Source organism: Elaeis guineensis, chromosome 5 (assembly GCF_000442705.2).
Source record: "Elaeis guineensis isolate ETL-2024a chromosome 5, EG11, whole genome shotgun sequence".
Taxonomy (NCBI): Eukaryota; Viridiplantae; Streptophyta; class Magnoliopsida; order Arecales; family Arecaceae; genus Elaeis; species Elaeis guineensis.
Window position 1 is genome coordinate 122,803,011 of NC_025997.2, and position 23,052 is coordinate 122,826,062.

At 35.6% G+C, this 23,052-nt stretch overlaps 1 protein-coding gene, 1 long non-coding RNA gene and 1 other non-coding gene across 3 annotated transcripts in view; 2 read left to right on the forward strand and 1 right to left on the reverse strand.

Annotated features, from left to right (window-relative positions):
- The first annotated feature begins 902 nt into the window (after positions 1–902).
- The window catches only part of LOC105046204 (uncharacterized), a 34,965-nt gene continuing 12,815 nt past the window's right edge, over positions 903–23,052 (forward strand). Inside the window, exon 1 of the mRNA XM_073258394.1 lies at positions 903–2,113. Within this exon, the coding sequence (XP_073114495.1) occupies positions 929–1,771 (843 nt within the window). The 5' untranslated portion in view covers positions 903–928 and the 3' untranslated portion in view covers positions 1,772–2,113. The remainder of the gene's footprint in view (positions 2,114–23,052) is intronic.
- LOC140858189 (uncharacterized) lies at positions 2,113–21,936 on the reverse strand. Its single transcript, XR_012141638.1, has 3 exons — positions 12,394–21,936; positions 4,340–5,055; positions 2,113–4,252 (listed from the first exon to the last, which is right to left on the reverse strand). It is a non-coding gene; the product is annotated as an uncharacterized lncRNA (long non-coding RNA).
- LOC114914258 (small nucleolar RNA R71) lies at positions 19,424–19,529 on the forward strand. Its single transcript, XR_003801045.1, has one exon. It is a non-coding gene; the product is annotated as a small nucleolar RNA R71 (small nucleolar RNA).

Sequence of the window (23,052 nt, forward strand, 5' to 3'; positions counted from 1 at the left end):
TTGGATATTCATGCAAGATCAATACTCTCAACCCCTTTTAGGTGAGGCCTTGGGTCATTACACCATATGCCCAATGCGTATGATTATTTGTAGCTTTATAACATTTATGGCGTTAGATAACTATAATCTCTCTCCTCCTTGCCCATCTCTCTAAATAAAAATATAATAATTATAATTATCTTTTGCGCCTCTATCATATTCTTTATATACTACTAAGCCACCAAATATAACTATAAGGTGGTTATTACAATTGTAAAAGTGGCCATTAAAATATGTTTGTGCACACGTGTGCGCCTTATGTTTGTTTTTTTGGTAGTCAAATATGTGTGTTATCAAGTTCCTTTATTGCAATGGAAGTAGTAGCTGTATGATCTACACATTGTCAAACCATACTATATTTATATATCGTGTTAAAGTGTTCTTCCATTGGCATATTAGTTTTGTATTCCACTTTTGTGACATAGGATAATATAGAAATTCTATTCATATTCCATAACCACACCCCCCCTCCCCCCACCCCCCAAAAAAAAAAAATCTCATTACTTGCAGTAAAAAGTAATTTTGAAAATAAAAAAATTATTATTAAAATGCAATTCGTATTGTTCTATCATCCATTAATATTTTTCAAACACGCTGGTGCAACAATGAGATGCTTGTATGTATCCTTTTTTGCATTCCATTCATGCTAAAAACCTCTCTCATCTCACCCTGCCGCCAGCTAGCCTGAAAAGGTAATAAAAACTGTACCACAAAAATCCGTTATGTTCCCAAGTCCCATACATCCATTACCTCGTTCTCGCCTCCCACGGCTCTCAGAACCGCGCCCGTTCTGCCTGCCGTTAAATCGCCCTCGCTAAGACGAACATGAGAGGGAGAGCATTTGAAATTTGAAAACACTGCTAACGTTGACACAACGCCTCTATCGGCCATGGCGTCCCTCACGCCGGGAGTCCTCGTGAAGCTCCTCCAGTCCATGGACACTGAAGCCAAGGCCGTCGGCGAGCACCGCACCGCTGTTCTCCAGGTCATCGGCATCTTGCCCGCCCTCTCCGACTCCAGCGCCGACGACATCTGGCCCTCCCACGGCTTCTACATCCAGCTCTCCGACTCCGCCCACTCCATCCACGTCTCCCTCTCCGACGCCGATGCCGACGCCATTCTCTCCAACCGGCCCCACCTCGGCCAGCTCGTCCACGTCGAGCGCCTCCACTTCGCCCACCCCGTCTCCCGCGCCTCCGGCGTCCACCTCCTCCCCGGCCGCCCCCACCACTTCCTCGGCTCCCCCGAGCTCTCATCGCCCGCTCCCACCCCTCTCGCCGCGGCTTTGTCATCCAGCCCGCCTCCCCCGCCGACGCTGGCCGTCCCCTCATCCCCTCTTTCTCCGCCCTCAAGTCCAACCTGTTGTCCGAGGAGAACCCCTTCAGCGAAAAAAGAACCGTTTTTGCTGCCACAGAGAACCCGGGCGGAGAAAAAAGGACAGCTTTTGCTGCCAAGGAAAATGTTGTCGGCGCCAACACCAAGGCCGCCGGAGAATCCGCCTGCAAGCGAAGCTTCTCGTCATCGTCCGGAGCTAAGCTGGCCACGAGGAAGATCAACAGCGGGACAGGGGAGCAGAGGGACCCCTCCCCTGCTGTGGGACAAGGGAAGGCGATGCCATTCTCCCCTGCGTTGGGCGGAGCAGCGAGAGAAAGCTCGAGGTCTTCGTCACCGGTCCTTTCCAAGTGCGTTGTGCCAAGCCTGGTGGAAGCGAAAGAGGAGAATCCGGGGGTGAAGAGGGAACCGGCCATTATAGCGCCATGAAGGTACCGGGCAGCCCTCCCCAGCGGCAAGGAAGGCAGCGGCATAGCCCATTGGGAGAAGGAGCTCGATGTCTCCTGGGAGGAGGCTCTCGGGAGGGCTGAAGGCATGGCCGGCAGCTGGTGAGGGTGCTGGGAGTAAGAAGAAGGTGGGGTTAATGGTTGCAGGGATTTCCAAGGTTTCAGATTCGCTGAGGGTGTCTGCTAAATCAGTTAGGAAGAGCTGGGATGATTCGTCGGGGAATTCTGCGGTCTCTTCGGAGCAAAAGGAATGTTCCAAGTGTAAAGCGGACAGGGAAGCCATTTTGAGAACCCAGGTAAATTTTTTTGGTAGACTGAGAACCCAGGTAATTGATATTTCTCGTTTGTTCCTCCCACCTTTGCAAAACAAACCTCAAGACCATCTTTTCTTCTTTTCATTTTTCGTTGTTCACTTGGTATCAAAGCTCTAATGGTTGAATTCGTGATATTTATTGGACTTATAATCTGCTGTAGAAGTCTCCTTTTTGACTGTTATATTTAGTTTTCTCTTATTTTGCTATCCTACATTTCTTAAAACCTAATTAATGGTATCTTTTTATATACCTAACACGGATTTTGTAAGAGTATGCACTCTTATGTGTGTTCTTTTAATCTGAAAATTTTCATAACCTAATATCCTTTGTAATGAGAAATATAATATTTTCTAAATTAAAAGACTGATTTTTTTGATTGGATATATCTTCTTACACCGTCATTCTTTCTATTTGAATCTTGGTATCACTGGAAAGCTCTCAGAATAAGCTTTCCAACGATATATTTTATGTATTTTTTGGATTGCATGCCTCAGTGCGGTAGACATTGCATGTTTGCTTGATGCACTCTGCACATCCACGGGACAACATGCCCCAATACGGCTGGGTGCCAGGCATCCATATGGCATGCGCACTAGCTCAGTTAGGCGCTGCACATCCACATGGGCACACACCAGTGCATTTGAGCATTGTGTTTAGTGTAGCACGCATGCAACAATATGTCCTAGGGATGTTAAAAAAAAAGGATTGTTTGCGTGTCATGGAGCCACACAATCAAAACACCAGAAGGAGGCTCAGACAATGCATGAGTGATGAGGTTAAAAAAACAAAAGAAAAACCTCTCTCGCTATTTATGGCATTGTCACATGATGTTATTTGCTGAGTAATTCTATCTTTTAATATACTTTTAATGGTTGGTTATTTACAAAAAAAAAAATTTAAAGAAAATATTTATGTATAAGGTTGTTAAATATAATAATATTAGTATTATATATAACATGCATATATTTTTTAAAGGATTTTAAGTCCCGGTTTGATTGTTGATCGGGACTTAAGCTTTAAACCTCATTGACCATGACTTTAATACCCAGTCCACAGTCAAAAATAAACATAACTCTCGATCCCTATAATATTTTTGAGGATATTTTTGCCCTTGGAAACAAAAGAATCCATAAAATCCATTGTATGCTCCTTTTCCCATGGCGAAATCTCTTGTGACCCATAGTGGCCCCCTTCTCCACTATAAAATCTCGTTGTGCCCTCCTTCCCCACCATCAAATCCCACCTGTCCCCCCTTCTCAATCATGAAAGACTCACCGCACTCACTTCCCCACCATGAAAGTATTATCGTATCACCTCTTTTCCCATCGTAAAGCATCCTCATCGCATCCTCTTCCCTAACGTAACATCCATCCATTTTCTCTTTGATGTATGTCGATGAGGAGGTATTCTTCGTCCTCATATTGTCTCGACGTTCTATTTCTTCTATACATGAATGGTGCCTTCTCCCCTCTATCCATTCCATTTCTTGTGTTTCCAATTACAATGAAATCTCTGTCTCATTATCTATTAAAGATTTACAAGAAATTCCTACAACCTCAACAAATTGTAAAGCTAACAATTTAAACTTTAAGTCAATTGATCTTTATAGTAATTTCAAAGTGAATAGAACAAGTGTTTGTTAAATTCATTGTCTTTAACTGTATACAAAATTTAAAAATTCATTACATAATGTGTACAAAAATTCATTATCATTACTATGTACTGACACATAATATGTATGTGTCAAATGAAAATTAATATGCGAGTTATCTAACTAGGGTAAAGTATAAAAAATATAAAAAATTAAGATTATGTACAGACCTACCCCATATCAATACCAGCCCTTGTGGCCTTCCTTGTGATAGAAAGTGCAACTCCTCCCTAGGCTCTATCCTCTCGATTATCTGATAAGGATAAAAACTTTAGTTATGTATCGGTTTGATATATTTGTGATGTTAGATACAAAATGTATATCTCAAATCTTTTTATTTTCTTTATAACTTCAATGATCGCCCCCACCTTGTAGGAGAATAGGACATTGCTCCAATATAAGAGATGGAAATAGATGAATGATGGTCTGTGCCTTCCAAGTAGACTATTGGCATACTTAATAGCCCATGCCTACACAAATAAAGTGATGTAAGCATTATATTTTAAGTTAATTCAACTCTCAAACATTAACTTGCAAGTAAACATAAACAAGCCTACCATCAAAGTTACCATACATTCATCCATGTATCCAGTAAAGCTTCTTTCGGCATATTTCTTCTGCTCACACTCTCTTTCTAAGCTAGAGATTTGCTATTGAAAGAAAGAAAAAGTTGCACAATCCCAACTATATGATCCTAGACAGTCCAAATCATCAAGATATGAACATAATGCTTTAGAAAAATTGTAGTGTACAGTTGGGAAGAGGATGGTTACAAAAAGATGAAGAACCCATAACTTAGTGAAGTTTTCTATATCTTGCAATCCAGACTTTTCAATAAGATATCAATTTATTTTTTACTAAATTTTTAGTCATTTTTTATGATCACCATTGAAAAATCAGGTGATGAAGTCAGACTGAACCCTTCCTTTCCTATACAACTCAACCTCATCACTAGTGGCCCTCAAACTAAGGATGAGGATAAGGTTGGTCCTCACAAAAAAAACTAGAGTCTTATCAAACCAAAAGCCCTCCTCATTATCCCAAAAGAAGAGCAGTGTATCCAATAATGGCTTGCTTTGCTTGATGTATGGAAGTCAGAGCAAATGGCCAAATAGAATACCAGCCATCTTTGCCTTCTACTCTTCGGGCATGGACTCCATAAGTCTGTCAATAACCCTAATATAGTGATTGAAGTAACACTTTTCATTAACCATATTTATCGGACCAATACAAAAATTGCTTTGCCTCCCTTTAGACTTGTGATCATAATACTCTGCATCACCAATCAAATTCAAACAATACATGTTAGAAACATCATTGTAATATTTATTAGACATTAATTATTGATCATCGTAATTCTAACAAACTATATTAACTAATAATGTATTAGAACAATCACACAACAAGGACATGAAATATAAATATAACTATATGAAACATGAGCTTTCTTTCTTCACTGATATCATGGTACACGTTATTTTAGCCTAGTACATAGTCCAATAATGTATACAATTAATCCAACACCACATACAATTAATGTGTATCATTGTACACACTTAGTGTATCATGGCACACACTTAGTATTGTACACACTTAATAATTTAAGCATCATGAGGTGCTGTAATAATTTAAGCATAATAATTGCTATAAGAACTATTTTTACTCATGTATTCACCATATTAGGTCTTTCATCTATTGAAATACATGATTCTAATAGTAATACCTGCTATATAATTTAATGATAAGTGGCTCTATAAGGGATTTTTAGGAGAGACAAAAAATTGTATTATCTATGGATAATGAATTTTTGTACAATGTACAATGTAGTTAAAGAAAATAATTATTTGGAAATGCTTTATGCATATAGTTAAATTTGTGTATGATGAATTTTATGGAGTTAAATTTACATTGTACAAATATGGTATTGTACACAATTAAAAACAATGAATTTGTATGCGCATTGTATGATGAATTCTTGGATTTTATTTATAGTTAAAGACAATAAAATTGACAAACTTCTTTCCATTCATTCTAAAATTACTATGAAAAATCAATTGATTCAAAGTTTAGATTGTTAGTGTTACAATTTGTTTAAGTTGTAGGAATTTCTTACAAAGCTTTAATAAATAATGAGATATAGGGATTTCATTATAATTGAAAACATAAAAAATGGAATGAATTGAAGGGAGAGGGCATCGCTCATGCATGGAAGAAATAGAATGTCAGGACAATGTGAGGATGAAGATGACCTCCTCTTAATGTATGCCAGAGAGAAGATGGATGGACGTCACGGTGGGAAAGAAGATGCGATGAGGATACTTTATTGTGGGAAAAGGGGTAGTGCAATAATACTTTCACGGTGGAGAAGGTGGCACGGTGGATTTTTCACGATGGGGAAGGGCTAATGGTGGCATTTGATGATGAAAAAGTAAGGTACGATGGGATTTCATAGTGGAGAAGGGTGCCATATGTCTCACAGGATAATTCGTGGTAGGAAAGTAAGGATACAATGAGATTTAAGGATTCTTTTGTTACTAAAGGCAAAATGTCCTTGGGAATATTATAGGGATTGGGAGTTATATTTATTTTTTGCTATGGATTGGATATCAGAGTCATGATCAACAGGGTTTAAAGCTTAAATCCCAGTCAACAATTGAATCGAGACTTGAAATCCCCTATTTTTTAATAATCCTCTTATGTGTATGTAGTGAAAAATGGGCAATGAATGGAAAATATTTATTGAGAATTTAAAAATTATAAAATGAACCCTAAATACACTTAGATGTATATACAAATATTGGATAATTAAATAAGATTGTTTAGATATTATGGAATCAATATCCCTATTCAAGAACAAATTATTATTCCACTCAATTTCCTATCAACGGAATGGAAAAGAAAAATATAGTAGTCGCTCTATGAGATACAATGAGATTTAAGGATTCTTTTGTTACTAAAGACAAAATGTCCTTGGGAATATTATAGGGATTGGGAGTTATATTTATTTTTTGCTATGGATTGGATATCAGAGTCATGATCAACAGGGTTTAAAGCTTAAATCCCAGTCAACAATTGAATAGAGACTTGAAATCCCCTATTTTTTAATAATCCTCTTATGTGTATGTAGTGAAAAATGGGCAATGAATGGCAAATATTTATTGAGAATTTAAAAATTATAAAATGAACCCTAAATACACTTAGATGTATATACAAATATTGGATAATTTAATAAGATTCTTTAGATATTATGGAATCAATATCCCTATTCAAGAACAAATTATTATTCCACTCAATCTCCTATCAACGGAATGGAAAAGAAAAATATAGTAGTTGCTCTATGAGAAAGATATATGAAGGAAAAAGTTAAATCTTCCTATAAAATAGTTTGTGAGCTTGAACTGGTTGAGACGTGCCGTATATTATCTAGGATTAGGCATAGTGCAATACTGTATCAATTTTCAAACTTTTGCATGCAAAACACTTGGGCTATTTAGGACGCGACAAAGATCCTAGATATCTACGCATGGTGGGTAGAGTGGGACACAAGATCATCCTAGAGTAATTTATCTTCAACAAAGGGAATGTATTGCCTTATCGAGAGCATAGAAGACTTAGCAAGAATTATGCTTTGAAATAATACTTTATTTGATTGCAGAGCATGTGCCTTAAAGCTTTCTATTCTTGTAAATAGTCTTTTATGCATATAACTATGTATGAACTTAATTTTTAGTTCATTAACGGCATGTTATGTATTTTTGTTTATATTTGTTTATTAATTGCTATTATGATATGCTTAAATATATTGTTCAGTAAGAATTCTAAGATTGGTTGAATTCCAAGAAAGTTCTTGCTTAGAGCTTATAATTTTGAGTAAATGATAATTAGACATTTAAACATGCAAGATGAGTGGAAGCACAGAGAACTTTCGATTATGTATCTTATATTAGGTTATTAATCACTTAAAAAATAATATATACATATTTTTTTTTGTGCTAGTATTTATTGTGTACCTTTCTCTATGTAGTAATAGTGAATTGGTGTATGTATTTAAGCATATCGTGATTGAGTTGAATAAAGATGATAAGCTAAACAATGATAATTATGATATTTGGTACTAAAAAGTTTAGTATATCCTTGAGAAACAAGAGATTCTAAAGTCACTTAACCATACCATGGCTAAGTTTGAGCAGGGTACTTTTACTCCACATAAAAAAAATCATGATGCCTATTTGGCCTGGAAGAGGAAGAATAGCGTTGTTCGCATCACATTGTTGAGTGGTATGCAGAATGATCTCATGTGTGAATTTGAGAAGTACGACATAGCTCAGAAAATGTAGCTTGCTCTAAAAGAGAAGTTTAGAGGTACTTCAACTGCTAAGCTGAGAAGGCTTACTATCAAGTTTGACTCCTATAGGAAGCGACCAAGTAATATTATGAGGCAACATTTTAGAGAGATGTCAAACATGATAAGGGAGTTGAGGGTAGCTGGCCACATCCTCACTAACGAGCAAAATGATTAGGCTATAATTAGAACCTTACTCAAGAGCTGGGAGCATATGATAATTACTATAATGCACAATGTTAATATAAAGGCTTTTGATGACATAGCACGTCCTTTGGAGCTGGAAGATGAGAACTTTAAGGTAGCTAAATCTTCTGGTTTAGGTTATGTGGCTAAATCTAGCTCATGCAAGGTAGCTTCAAGCATAAGAGGTTGGAAATTCTCCAAAATGAGTAAGGAAAAAGGGTAAGCATCCAAATTTGGTAAAGCTAAGCAGCATAAGGGAGGCAAACATGTGGTAAAAAGAAGGATAAGCCTAAGATATGATGCTTTAAATGTCTAGTTAGCATTGACTTACAACTATTTGCTCAAAATTTTAAATTCTAGGTGAGAACTTTCTTAAGGCCTGTTTAAATCCTATAGGATTCATGAATCAACCATCATAAGCATTGGATGATAGGCTGCACTAGGTCTGTGTTTACCATTATCTTAGCTAAGCTCATTTTTCCTCCATATGAGATTTGGGCCAACCCATTCAAAATATATTATAGGATAGTTATAAACATAGACCTAGTCCAACCTATAATTTAATATGTTTGGTAGTTGTACTGGTCTAGCCCACGAATCTCATGGGCTTTTGGGCCTAACCATCCAAACAGGCCCTTAAAATTCTACCAACCTTAGAACTCTTAATTATATATTTAAGCACAAAATTCTTTGTACATCGACTGCGATGTAGGAAATCTGACATGGACCGCACCGTCTCGTCCGATTGATCCACGTGACGTCCTCATGACTCGATGTGATCGAACGTTTGCAGGCACGAGAAAATGGAGGCGGTGCATTGTCCCATCATCGAATACATTTAATGCACATCATAATTCATTTTTCAAATTTAACTCAATTTTAATATGATGAAAATGCCCATTTTCTTCAAGATGATTTTTTTACTATCTTACTATCTGGTTGGACATTTTGAATGCTACTCTTTTCTCTCTTTTTTCTTGATTTGTTGAGCTTCTGTCCGTTCAAAAAAAAAAATTTCAACCACAATTCTACATCCGAGGCTCTTGAGTAGCATATAGATAATATACGTCCATCCAAGCAACATGTCCCATCCATCAGAAAGTAAAATACTATCTATATATATTTTTTATGATTTTGTGATCATTCTTTTATTACGGTAGCTCTTTGGTAGTTAAGCGAAGTTAATGTATTAGTTAGGTTTCAAATGGAGTTCTTTTTAGTTTTGAATATAGCATTTCATAAAAATATTATCTGAAAGCATAATAAGTTAGGATATCATGACATTCTAGATTGATATTATGACATAAGCTCGAAAGTATACTTTTGGATAGTTTTATGATATCTTGAGTTGAATTTATGACATTCGACGTCAAAATTATGACATCTTATACTTAAAACACCTACCGAAGGTGGTTTTGACTATATTATGACATTCCAGATCAAAATGATGACATTATACGTCAATATTATGGCATCTCGTAGGTAAAATAAAATAGAAGAGTTTTTTTTTGATATTTTTATGACATCCTGGATCGAAATTAATTATGACATCCTATATTCAGATTATGACATCCTGTAGATAGAATGCAAATCGATGGTAGTTTTGATAATATTATGATATTTTAGATCCAAATGATGACATCATATGTCAATATTATGACATCCTGTAGGTAAAGTAAAATTTTAAATTTTTTTTGATATTTTTATTATATTCTGTATCAAAATTATGACATTCGACGTTAAAATTATGATATTTTGTATGTAAAACATCTTTCGAACGTATATTTTCATATTTTTATGACAATATGGGTCAAAATTATAATATTATATATCAATATTCTGATATCTTATATGTAAAATAAAATAATTTTTTTTTTTGATATTTTTATAATATCCTGTGTCAAAATTATGATATTCGACGTTAAAATTATGACATCCTATACGTAAATCACCTGTCGAAGGGATATTTTGATATTTTTATGATATTTCAAATCTGAATTATGATATTATATATCAATATACTGACATCCTATAGGTAAAATAAAATAAAATTTTTCTTTTTGATATTTTTATGATATTCTGGGTGAAGATGATGACATTCGACGTAAAAATTATGACATGCTGTAGGTAAAACATCTATCGAAGGTAGTTTTGACGATATTATGACATTCCAGATCAATATTATGATATTCTATATCAATATTATGATATTTTATAAAAAAATAAAATTAAAAAATATTTTTGATATTTTTATGATATTGTATGTAAAAATTATGATATTCGACATTACAATTATGACATCCTGTACGTAAAACACCTTTCGAATATATATTTTAATATTTTTATGACATCGTGGGTCAATATTATGATATTCTAGATTAATATTATGATATTCTGTAGTAAAATAAAAATAAAAAATTTATTTTTGATATTTTTATATCATTCTGTATCAAAATTATAATATTTGACATTAAAATTATGACATCGTGTATCCAAAATGCCTACTGAAGATAATTTTGATGATATTATAACATCTCAGATCCAAATGGTAATATTATATATCAATATTATGATATTTTATAAATAAAAAAATAAAAAAAAATTTTTTGATATTTTTATGATATTCTGGATCGAAATTATGACATTCTATGTTAAAATTATGACATTCTGTAGGTAAAACGCCTATTGAAGGTAGTTTCGATAATATTATGATATTTTAGGAAGGAGTTATAATATTATATGTTAGTATTATGATATTCTATAGGTAAAATGCCTATCATCTATGGATTTTTTATATTTTTATGATAACGAGAGTTAAAATTATGATATTATAGGTTAATATTATGACATCCTGTAAGTAAAATACCTTCGCAGTATACTCTTTGATAATTTTATAATATGTTGCTACAAAATTATGACATTCGATGTTAAGATTATGGTATTGTATTGTTAAAATATTTTTAAAATATGATTTTGATAATATTATGACAATCTATAGTTAAAATTATGATATTTTAGGTTAATATTATGACATCCTCTAGGTAAAACATCTTCGAAGTATATTTTTTTGATATTTTTATGATATACTAAGATAAAATTATGACATTGTGATATAATATAATGACATCATACAGATAAAATATCTTTCAAACATAGTTTTGATAATATTATGATATAATTGATCAAATTTATTAGTTTTTTTTTAAAATTATAATATTCTATATGTATAACTCCTTTAAAGTATACTTTATGATATTTTTATAACATTCTAGATCAAAATTATGATATCCTGTAGGTAAAATATCTATCAAAAATAGTTTTTTGACAAGTGTATGACATAATAGATCAAATTTATGATATTTTGTGTTAAAAATTATTGCATTCTGTAGGTAAAACCATCCCATATATGATTTTGACAATATTATTACATCATTGATCGCTTGTCGTGAGGCGGTCAAAAATAAATCACTAACTTACTACTATATAGATAGTGCAAGTCAGGTTCGTATCCACAGAGATCGTGGACTGAGTTACGTTCGAGTACTAAAATTAAAAAAGAACTAAAATTGATCAATCTACTAAACTAATGTTAACACAAGTAAAGTAAATCAAATGCTAACAGAAAGGTATATTAAGAATTAGGAAACTATCTCGAGATTTCACCTGGTTACCTGACAAACAGCTAATACCCTCCTACTATGCAATTAATCTATATGCCATCTATCAAGATATAACCTGTCTGATGAGAGTATGGCCCATATCTGTTGGATCACGATCCATTCTTCTGGAGTATAGATTAGTCAAGATGAGACGTATATAACGTGAGAAGGAATCATATTTAAAAATAATTTACTTCGAGAGCACGAATCGTATCCATAGATCACGGCTTGTCCCAAGAGTATCAACTATTTTAAATATGATTGCAGATAAGAAAAATATAAAAAAAATTGAAAGCAGATCGTTTATTGCATAGAAGGGAGAGGTACAAGAGATAAATCAAAAACACCACTACTTGTTACAAGCATTTCAGAGATTTTTCGAGATAGAAAAGCTTAACCGGCCATGGAACTCTTGCTTACTGACATTTTGGGGCTGAGGAGACTCCTGGACAATAGTTGAAAGATGGTTGACAGCAGCAGAAGGAGGGATGATGGTGCTAGGGAGAAAGGGTTTTGGTGTAGAGAAAGATGGTGGAGGCATGGAGGGAATAGATGGAAAAAATGGCAGCAGAAATGGTTTCCAAGTGGAGAAGGATGGTAGCCGGCTTGTGGCCTGGAAAGGTCCCCCTTCGATCCTTTGCAGCCTTCTTTTTATAAACTTCATATCACGTGTTTGTTCCGTGTCACGTCCAACAACCCATCACGTTCGTTCTGCTCGCTCCGCATCTAACAGTCTTGTGACTATTTTCGCATGAACCAACACATTTAAACCGTGTGTGCTTGTCGGTCCGCTACACATCCGCGTGAAGCTAGCACCTTTTAAATCCACATGTGCTCACCATTTCCCGCGCTCAGTCTTATTCTCGTCCAGGCCATGAAGACCATGTCTTGCTGGCTTGCTGCATTTAAAAAGAGGTTGGGATATAAGGAAAAGAGGGTTTGCCACGTGAAAGATGGTGGACTTTGGAGCCATGAGAGTTGGGATAGGAGTGGGGGCCGCTCGGAGTTATGACATGAAAGAATATTATATGGGCTTTGAATTCACGTGAAGAATCTGAGAGCTAAAAGAGAAATGAAAACAAAGTAGGATCCACATGGTAGTTTTGAGAGGAGGAGCATTATTCCATGAAGACTTATGGGTTGCTAGAAATTTGGGAAAGAGTGGCTTTGAGCCACATGAAGATACTTTGGCATGTGATATGAAGGGAGTTGGTGCTTAAAAAGTTGAGTCTGAGCCAAATTGAGTCCGTTTTGTTTGAATGAGTCCAATCTCCTAGTTACCTACAAAAAAGATTAAAAAGCATCAAATTTTAATTAATAAATATTAAATAATATAATATTTAATACTTCTAATATTATAATTCATGTATTGATCATACTCTCCAATTTGAACTTTACTCGTCCTCCAGTAAAATAGAAAAATCAGCAGTGTGTACCAATTCGTCTTAGAAATGAAAATTACCTTGGCAATTCTAAGATCAGTTGATATCCGGCTAGACCATCAAAGGAATACTTCATCGGATTATCAATTCTATCCATCTAATAGTTGAGTGAAGTCCATAGAAATTTCTGAAGTTTTTCTTTTGCCAACTTCCCACCTCACTCTTTGAATCCTTTAACTTACTGTGGACTTAGTGTAGTATCTTCTTGTAGTTTAGTCCTCTTTTTTTTTAATAAATTATTTATATGTATAGTCAATGCAATGTCCTAATCCTTTAAGCTTTTTAGTTGACCCTTGTAACGAGCTTTAGGCCAATGACTCCCAAACCAGTTGGCTTTAGGATATTAGATGTAGAACACTCCTCAGGCTTACTAACTCGAGTCAAAAAGACTACGAGTTAAGGCTGACTCTATAAGAGATTTTTTTTTTCATTCTCACCTTTTGACGCGAACTATAATGCTTACTTAGGTGAACGGGCCCAGTTACCTAGTGAGAGATACTAAAAATTTATTTTATTATTTTAAATAGACTTTAAGGTGGACTTTATGCATATTTTGACTTTTTCATTTATACCCTCATAAAGTAGATTCTTCATTGTGATCATTGTGCAGAAGGCTCTGAAATCACTCCAAAAATTTTTTTTTAATCTAAACCCTACTATTTATTAGATTTTCTTAATAATTTGTCCCTCCATATCTCTAAAATTATCTAAATCGTTAATCATTCATCAATTAGAATGCCTGATCAACTTTAAATCGAGACAAAATCTGATACAAAACTGATTATGGTCATAATTGAGGACTTGATTAATTTAATTGTTCTTCTCCCCAACTTTATTTTCATTATCCCAATGGAAGAAGAGAATAATGAAGTAGAATAGAATAGAGAAAGAGGTTGCAAGGAAAGATACTATCTAGATTCGATATGTTTGTTCATTGCTGGATGAGAAGTTCTTTCTTTTGTGGGCGTGATTTGCTCGTGACTCTATCTGAGCCTGAGATGGGATGCTCCTTCCAACTTGGCTGATTGTCCTTCTCAGATTTTTTTAATAAAATGAAAAGAAGCTAGATAATTAAAAGAAATTCATAAACTGGGTTGCCTCTCAGGAGTGCTAAATTTAAAATCTTCAGTCAGACTGTACTGAGTATCATAGCGGTGCTGGATCCACTAGAACAACAGATTCAATTAATTCTCCGTTGCTAATTCCATCTATGTAAGGTTTCAATCGTTGGCCGTTCACCTTAAAGGTATTCTCCTATTTAGGATCTCTAAGTTCTACAGCTCCATGGAGAAATATGTGAGTCACAATGAAGGGTCCATCCCAACGTGAATGAAGGTTATCGGAGAAAAGATGTAACCCTGAATTGAAGAGCCATACTTTCTGATTGGGTTCAAACAATTTTTGTGTAATGAATTTATCATGGTATTCTTTAGTTTGAGCCTTATAAATTCTAGCACTCTCATATGTTTCATTGTGTAGCTCTTCAGTTCATTTAACTGAAGTCTCCTATTGGAACCTGTATTTTTTATGTCAAAATTAAATTACCGTATGGCCCAAAATGCACGATGTTCCAATTCAACCAGCAGATGACAAGCTTTGCCGAATACAAGTCGATAAGGAGACATGCCTATGGATATTTTAAAAGCAGTACGATAAGCCCATAGTGCATCATCCAAGCATGTTGACCAGTCTTTTCTATCGAGCCTTACTGGTTTTTCAAAAATATTTTTGATCTCTCTATTGGAGACCTTAACTTGGCCACTTGTCTGGGGATGATAAAGTGTGGCAACTTTATGGGTTATTCCATATTTTTTTATTAGCGTCTCGAAGTGCCTATTTGTGAAGTGTGTACCTCCATCGCTAATAATGGCTCTTGGATATCCAAATCGACTAAAGATGTTATGCTGAATAAACTTGATCACAACTTTGTGATCATTGGTTCGAGTTGCCACGATCTCTACCCATTTTGACACATAGTCCACTGCGACCAAAATATACTCGAATCCAAACGAGGAAGACAAGGGTCCCATGAAGTCGATTCCCCAGACATCAAAAATTTCTACAACTAGGATAGAAGACAGGGGCACCATATTTCTTTTTTGAAATATTTCCTGTTTGTTGGCATCGTGGGTAATTACGGTCAAATTCATGTGCATCTTTGAATATTGTCGGCCAGTAAAATCCACTCTGCAACACCTTTGCTGTAGTTTTTCTTCCACTAAAATATCTCCCACATGCTAGCGAGTGGCAGAAGGTAAGAATACTTTGGACTTCACACTCAGGGAGACAACATCAGATTACTTGATCAGGATAATATTTGAATAACTCTGGTTCTTCCCAAAAATAGTACTTGGGAGAAAATTTTATTTTTCTCTTGTTGGCTCCAGTGAGATGGGATCTGTCCTACTGCCAAGTAATTACTATATGAGCAGATCAGGGAAGACCAGTGGAAGAGATTGAAAAGAGTTGTTCATCCGAGAACCTATCTCTGATCGTTTCTTCATTATGTTCTACCAGGATCCTAGAAATATGATTTGCTACCAAATTTTCAGAACCCTTTTTGTCTAAAATTTTTAAATCGAATTCTTGTAATAGAAGGATCCATCTAATCAGCCTGGATTTTGTATCTTTTTTGGATAGCAGATATTTCAGTACTGCATGATCGGAGTATACTAAGACTTTGGAGCCCAAAAGGTATGATCTAAATTTATCTAGGGCAAACGCAACTGCGAGTAACTCCTTTTCAGTTGTAGTGTAATTTAATTGAGCATTTGAAAGAGTTTTGCTTACATAATAGATTACATGCGGTTCTCGATTAAACCTTCGCCCTAGGACTGCCCCTACAGCATAATCAGAAGAATCACACATAATTTCTAATGGTAGGGTCCAATCTGGGGGGTTTATGATTGGTGCAGTGGTTAAGGCAGTTCTGAGTGTATTGTAAGCGGCCAGGCAATCTTCATTAAAATCAAAAAAAAAATTTGGCAAGCAGGTTGCACAAGCGTCGTGTGATTTTGCTAAAAATCCTTAATGAAGTGCCTATAGAAATCGACGTGGCCTAAAAAGGATCGCACTTGTTTAATCGAGGTTGGGGGAGGCAATTTTGAGATTACTTCAATCTTTACTTTATCTACTTCGATCCCCCGCTCGGATATATTATGTCCGAGCATGATTCCCTTACGAACCATAAAATGATTTTTTTTCCAACTTAAAATCAAATTAGTCTCCACACATAGTTGAAGAACCCTGGTTAGGTTCTGAAGATAATCATCAAAGGTAGGGTCGAATATCGAAAAATCATCCATAAAGATCTCTAAAAATTTATCGACCATATCAGAAAAGATGGCCAAAATGCATCGTTGAAAGGTAGCTGGTGCATTGCAGAGATCGAACGACATACGTTTGAATGCAAATGTTCCATATGGATATGTGAATGTGGTCTTTTCTTGATCAGCAGGGAATACCAGGACCTAGTTATATCCTGAATATCCATCCAGAAAATAGAAAAAACTTTGTCCTGCTAACCATTTTAAGATTTGGTCAATAAAAGGCAAAGAAAAATGATCTTTCCTAGTAACGGCATTCAGCTTTCGATAGTCCACACATACTCCCCAACCAGTTGTTGTACGAGTGGAAATTAACTCACCCTCATCATTCTCTACTACGATAATACCTGACTTCTTAGGTACTACTTGGGTTGGACTAACCTATTGGCTATCTGAAATCGGATAGATAATACCAGCATCTAGCCATTTTACAACTTTTTTTTTTACTACTTTTTTCATTTTCGAATTCAATCTTCATTGCATGTCCCTATATGGTTTAGCCTCAGCCTCACAGTGAATGTGATGTATGCAAATAGATGGATCTATGCCCTTCAAATCGACAATCGTCCATACTATGACCTCTTTGTGCTTTTTGAGCACTCCTATAAGTTGGTCTTCCTGATCAGCGGTTAGGCTAGATGCAATGATCACTAGAAGGGTATCATTAGGTCCAAGAAATGAATATTTCAATGTGGCAGGAAGAGGCTTTAGCTCTAAAATAGATGGTACTTCTAAAGATGATACTAGAGAGCTAAATTAAGTTGGTAATTGCTCATATTTTATAGTCTAAGGGAGAGTGGTACTAAAATTGGGTGGTTCTAGCAAAGCATGTACTTCTTCAGTGTATCGTTCGATATCAAAATTATCCTCTCCAAAATGTGTAAGGCATGCCTGTAAAAGATCTGAGTTGAGCAAGGCAGGGGCTTTATCTTCTATAACTTCCTCTAGCATGTTGACCTCATTATGGTCGTATATAGGTAGTCCTTAAGATGCATTGAAAATATTCAGCCTCAGCTTTTTATTCCTGAAAGATACATCTATAACCCCGATCCTACAATTTATACAAGCATTAGCTGTTGCTAAGAGGGGTTTATCTAGGATGATTGGTATTTGGCTGGGGTTGCTATCAAAGTCTATATCTGATACAAAAAAATCAACAGGAGAGTAAAATTCATCTACTTTCACCAACACGTCTTCCAGCATTCCATGGGATACCTTAATGGATCGAGCTGCAAGTTGTAAGATCACCATTGTGGGTTTTAACTCTCCAAATTCAAATAGGTCATATACAAAGCTCGGGAGAAGGTTGACACTTACACCCAAATCTAATAATGCTTTCTTAATCATGAAGTCCCCTATGACATAGAATATAATTGGGGTACCTAGATCCTTAAGTTTGGGTGGGGCAATTTGCTGAAAAATTAAGCTGGCCTGTTCAGTCAGGTAGACTTTCTTGGTATCTGTGCCTTAGATTTTCATTTCTATGTGCATAGATCCTTTAGAAATTTGGCATAGGTTGGGACTTGCTTGATGGCATCAAGAAGGGGTAAGTTTATCTGGACCTGTTTAAATAGTTTCAGCATTTCATTCATTTTTATACCCTTCTTGTCGAGAGGCAGAGGAGATTCTAAAGCACTGGAGAATAGAGCCTTAAGTACGGATGCTGAGTCAGTAGGTTTTTTTCTCTCTACAGATTTCTTCTTTTCTGGTTCGGTCGGTTTTGATGGTTCTAGTTCTTAAGTTATCTCAGGATGGTTTATGATTTTTTCACTTCTAAGAGTCATGATAGATTTGGCATGTTCGAAAAATGTCCCTGGGCCAGTGGAGCTCTCAGCCATATACTGATCTTTTGGGTTACTGATGGGCTGACTGGGTAATTTGCCTTCTTCCCTCCTACTGAAAGCTGTTGCTAGCTGACCTATCTGGGTCTCTAGCTTTGCTATTGATTGCGTATGGGAGTGAAAGAGTTGGGTATTTATTTTTAGTCCTTTAAGTGCTTGCAGTATCTTTTCTTCGAAAGTCGAGCTATGGGTACTCGAGGTGGGTTGAGGAGGGTTCTGATATTGTGGGTGGGGTGGATGCCTATAAGTTGTATTCGGATAATCTGATCTTTGTTGCACTGGAGGAACTACTGGTTGTGGTTTCCATGAAAAATTCGGATAGTTTCTCCATCTTGGGTTGTACGTACTAGAATAGGGGTTGTTCGTACTAGAATAGGGGTTGTTCATGCTAAAATAGAGGTTGTTCCCAGGTCTATGAGTAGTTTGGGCTTGATGGACTTGCTCCTGTACATATTCAGAAAATTATGGTACAACTGGACACTCACTCACAATGTGAGTAGGGCTCGAACATAATGCATATATATCTTGCAGTTGACTATATGGAGAAGAGGAATGCCCTATACTTAATAATCGATTTAATTTTTGAGATAATTCATCTACCTTATGATGGATATCTATGGAGTTTCCTATTTCATAGATTTCACTCCTCTTTGGGTTTAACATGGGTTTATCTCTAGTAGAGGCAGACATATGATGTAATAAATTTTTACTTAAAATTTCAAGCAGTTGTCATGCCTCATTCTTGCTTTTGAGCATGAATATCCCACCGCATGATGCGTTGATCATTTGTCGATGTCTTTCAGATAGCCCATCGTAAAAATATTGGACTAACTACCATTTGGGTACAGCATGATGGGGATATTTTCTAATAAGGTCTTTTAACCTCTCACATATTTCATGGAATATTTCTCCATCTAATTGAAAAAAACTAGTTATGGCTTTTCTTATTTGATTAGTTTTTTCTATGGAAAAATACTTCTTAAGAAACTCTCCTTGAAGCTGGTCCCAGGTTGATATAGTCATGGAATCCAAAATGTGTAGCCAGTATTTAGCTTTGTCTTTAAGTGAGAAAGAAAATAATTTCAACCTAAGGGCATCATCGGAGAAGTTGTGAATCTTAATAGTTGAGCATATCTCAAAAAATTCATCAAGATGTTTATAAGGATCTTCGTTACTAAGTCCATAAAATGAGGGTAGCATTTAGATTATACTGGACTTAATTTCATATTGGATGGCCTCTACGAGAGATGCCTGTATACAGAGAGAGTAGGTATACATTGAAGGAGTAAAATACTCCTTCAATTGTCTAGGTGGATCATTCTCCTAATTTCGGTCTATTTGTTTACATTTGTTGGCTCTAAAGGTTCTTTTTATTTCTAGATTAAAAGATTTAATTTTTGATCGTAACGATCTACAATCAAGCATACACAAAAAATTTTAATTTTTATAAGATTTTTTTTTTGAAAATGAGAGAAGAGTGAAAGAAATCTACAAAGAAGGGCTTAACAGTCCTTAATCTAAGAAGAGAAAAGAATTAATTTTTTTAATTATATATATATATTGTCAAATACTTACTCAATCAAATTTTTATCCTAGGTCATCTTAAATCTAGACAGCTCCTAACTGTCAAGACTGTCTTGAAGCTCTCCAAGTTAGAAATCAACTAGCTAGTTAGCCAGGTAAGGATAAGATCGGTGGGAAGTTTTTCGTGCTTTCGCAATGGACCTAATTAAATAACCATCTTTCTTCAGGAGGTAATCCCTGAACCCCTTTCCTAGACACTAATCAACTAGCCAATCCTGATCCAATTCAACTCTTCTAGATGCCTTATCCTAGTGAGCTCGAACACCTTAGTAGTCAATGTCTAATTAATTTTAAATTAAAGATCTCGGTTATGCAAGATGAAGGATGTGATTTTTGGATTAAGGAAGGGTGATCAAGTCCCCACCTTATCTGATTAATGGGTTAAGTGCCCTTAAAATTAATTATGGAGATGAGATGCAACAAACCAAGATGTCCAAGCTTTGTGATTAGCACGCTATCAAGACTAAATTAAATTGTTTCTCTTTTTAGATTTTATGGTTATGTTTCTAATTTTCTAAATAATTTATGAAATGTCAGTGTAAAATTTCTTATTTTGTGGAAATGTAAATTTAATTAAGTAAACTAAGCAACTTAGAAAGTACTGAAACTAAAAATATACTAAGAATAAAAGTAAGCAAATGCAGCAAATAATTTTTTTTTATTATTTTTTTTGAACTCAAAAGCAACTACGCCACAATCTCCGACAACGGTGTCAAAATTTGATCGCTTGTCGTGAGGCGGTCAAAAATAAATCACTAACTTACTACTATATAGATAGTGCAAGTCAGATTCATATCCACAGGGATCGTGAATTGAGTTACGTTCGAGTACTAGAATTAAAGAAGAACTAAAATTGATCAATCTACTAAAATAATGTTAACACAAGTAAAGTAAATCAAATGCTAACAGAAAGGTATATTAAGAATTAGGAAACTATCTCGAGATTTCATCTGGTTACTTGGCAAACAGCTAATACCCTCCTACTATGCAATTAATCTATATGCCATCTATCGAGATATAACCTGTCTGATGAGAGTATGATCCGTATCCATTGGATCACGGTCCGTTCTTTTGGAGTATAGACTAGTCAAGATGAGATGCATATAAGGTGAGAAGAAATCATATTTAAAAATAATTTACTTCGAGAGCATGAACCGTATCCATAGATCACGGCTCGTCCCAAGAGTATCAACTATTTTAAATATAATTACCGATAAGAAAAATATAAAACAAAATTGAAAGCAGATCGTTTATTGCATAGAAGAGAGAGGTATAAAAGATAAATAAAAAATACCACTGCTTGTTACAAGCACTTCAGGGATTTTTCGAGATAAGAAAGCTTAACTGGCCATGGAACTCTTGCTCGTTGACATCTTGGGGCTGAGACTCCTGAACAATAGTTGGAAGATGGTTGACAGCAGTAGAAGGAGGGATGATGGTGCTAGAGAGAAAGGATTTTAGTGTAGAGAAGCATGATGGAGGCGTGGAGGGAATAGATGAAAAAAATGACAGCAGAAATGATTTCCAGGTGGAGAAGGATGGTGGCTGGCTTGTGGCCTAGAAAGATCCCCCCTCGATCCTCTGCGGCCTTCTCTTTATAACTTCACATCACACGTTTGTTCTATGTCGCATCCAACAACTCATTGCATTCGTTCTGCTTGCTCCGCATCATCGCTTCGCATCCAACAGCCTTGTGATTATTTTCGCATGAACCAACGCATTTAAACCGCATGTGCTCGTCGGTCCGTTGCACATCCGCGTGAAGCTAGCACCTTTTAAATCCACGTGCGCTCACCATTTCCCATGCTCGGTCTCATTCTCGTCCAGGCTGTGAAGACCATGTCTTGCTAGCTTGCTGCATTTAAAAAGAGGTTGGGATGTGAGGAAAAGAGGGTTTGCCACGTGAAAGATGGTGGACTTTGGAGCCATGAGAGTTGGGATGGGAGTGGGGGCCGCTTGGAGTTATGGCATGAAAGAATATTATATAGGCTTTGGATTCACGTGGAGATCTTGGGAGCTAAGAGAGAAATGAAAATAAAGTGAGGTCCACGTGATAGTTTTGGGAGGAGCATTATTCCATGAAAACTTGTGGGCTGCTAGAAATTTGAGAAAGAGAGACTTTGAGCCACGTGAAGATACTTTGGCATGTGATATGAAATGAGTTGGTGCTTGAAAACTTGAGTCTGAGTCAAATTGGGTTCGTTTTGTCTGAATGAGTCCAATCTCTTAATTATCTATAAAAGAGACTAAGAAGCATCAAATTTTAATTAATAAAGATTAAATAATATAATATTTAATATTTTTAATGTTATAATTCATGTATTGATCAATCATATATCAAAATTATGACAGTATATGTTATGACATCCTGGTATTGATATCCTGTAGATAAAATATCTTCCAGTGATTGCTTTGATAATCTTATAATAGCATGTGGTGGTTCTTTTGAGAATCTATCTTCTCCTATTGTACCATATTTAGATAATGATAATGTTAATCTTCATGTTGGAATGGAGTTCGATTCAGCAACCGATGTTTATAATTTCTACAATGCTTATTCGAGAAGAGTCAATTTTGGAATCACAACTATGCGCAGTAGGTCCAATAAAAAAAATTATGCTTTAAATATCTAGCATACTGGAGGGAAGGAAAATCTAAAAAAATGGATAATTCCATGAATCCCAGGGACACTGACAAAACTGATTGTAAGGCCTCAATAAAAGTCAGACTTAATAACAAAACTGATAAGTGAAGATTGAAGGATGCTGTTCTATAACACAACCATGAGCTATTTGTGTCAACCGTCGCTTATCTACGATCCTACAAGAAGATCAACACATCAAAAAAAGCAAAGATTATAAACATGCATGCCGTGAATATACTTACAACT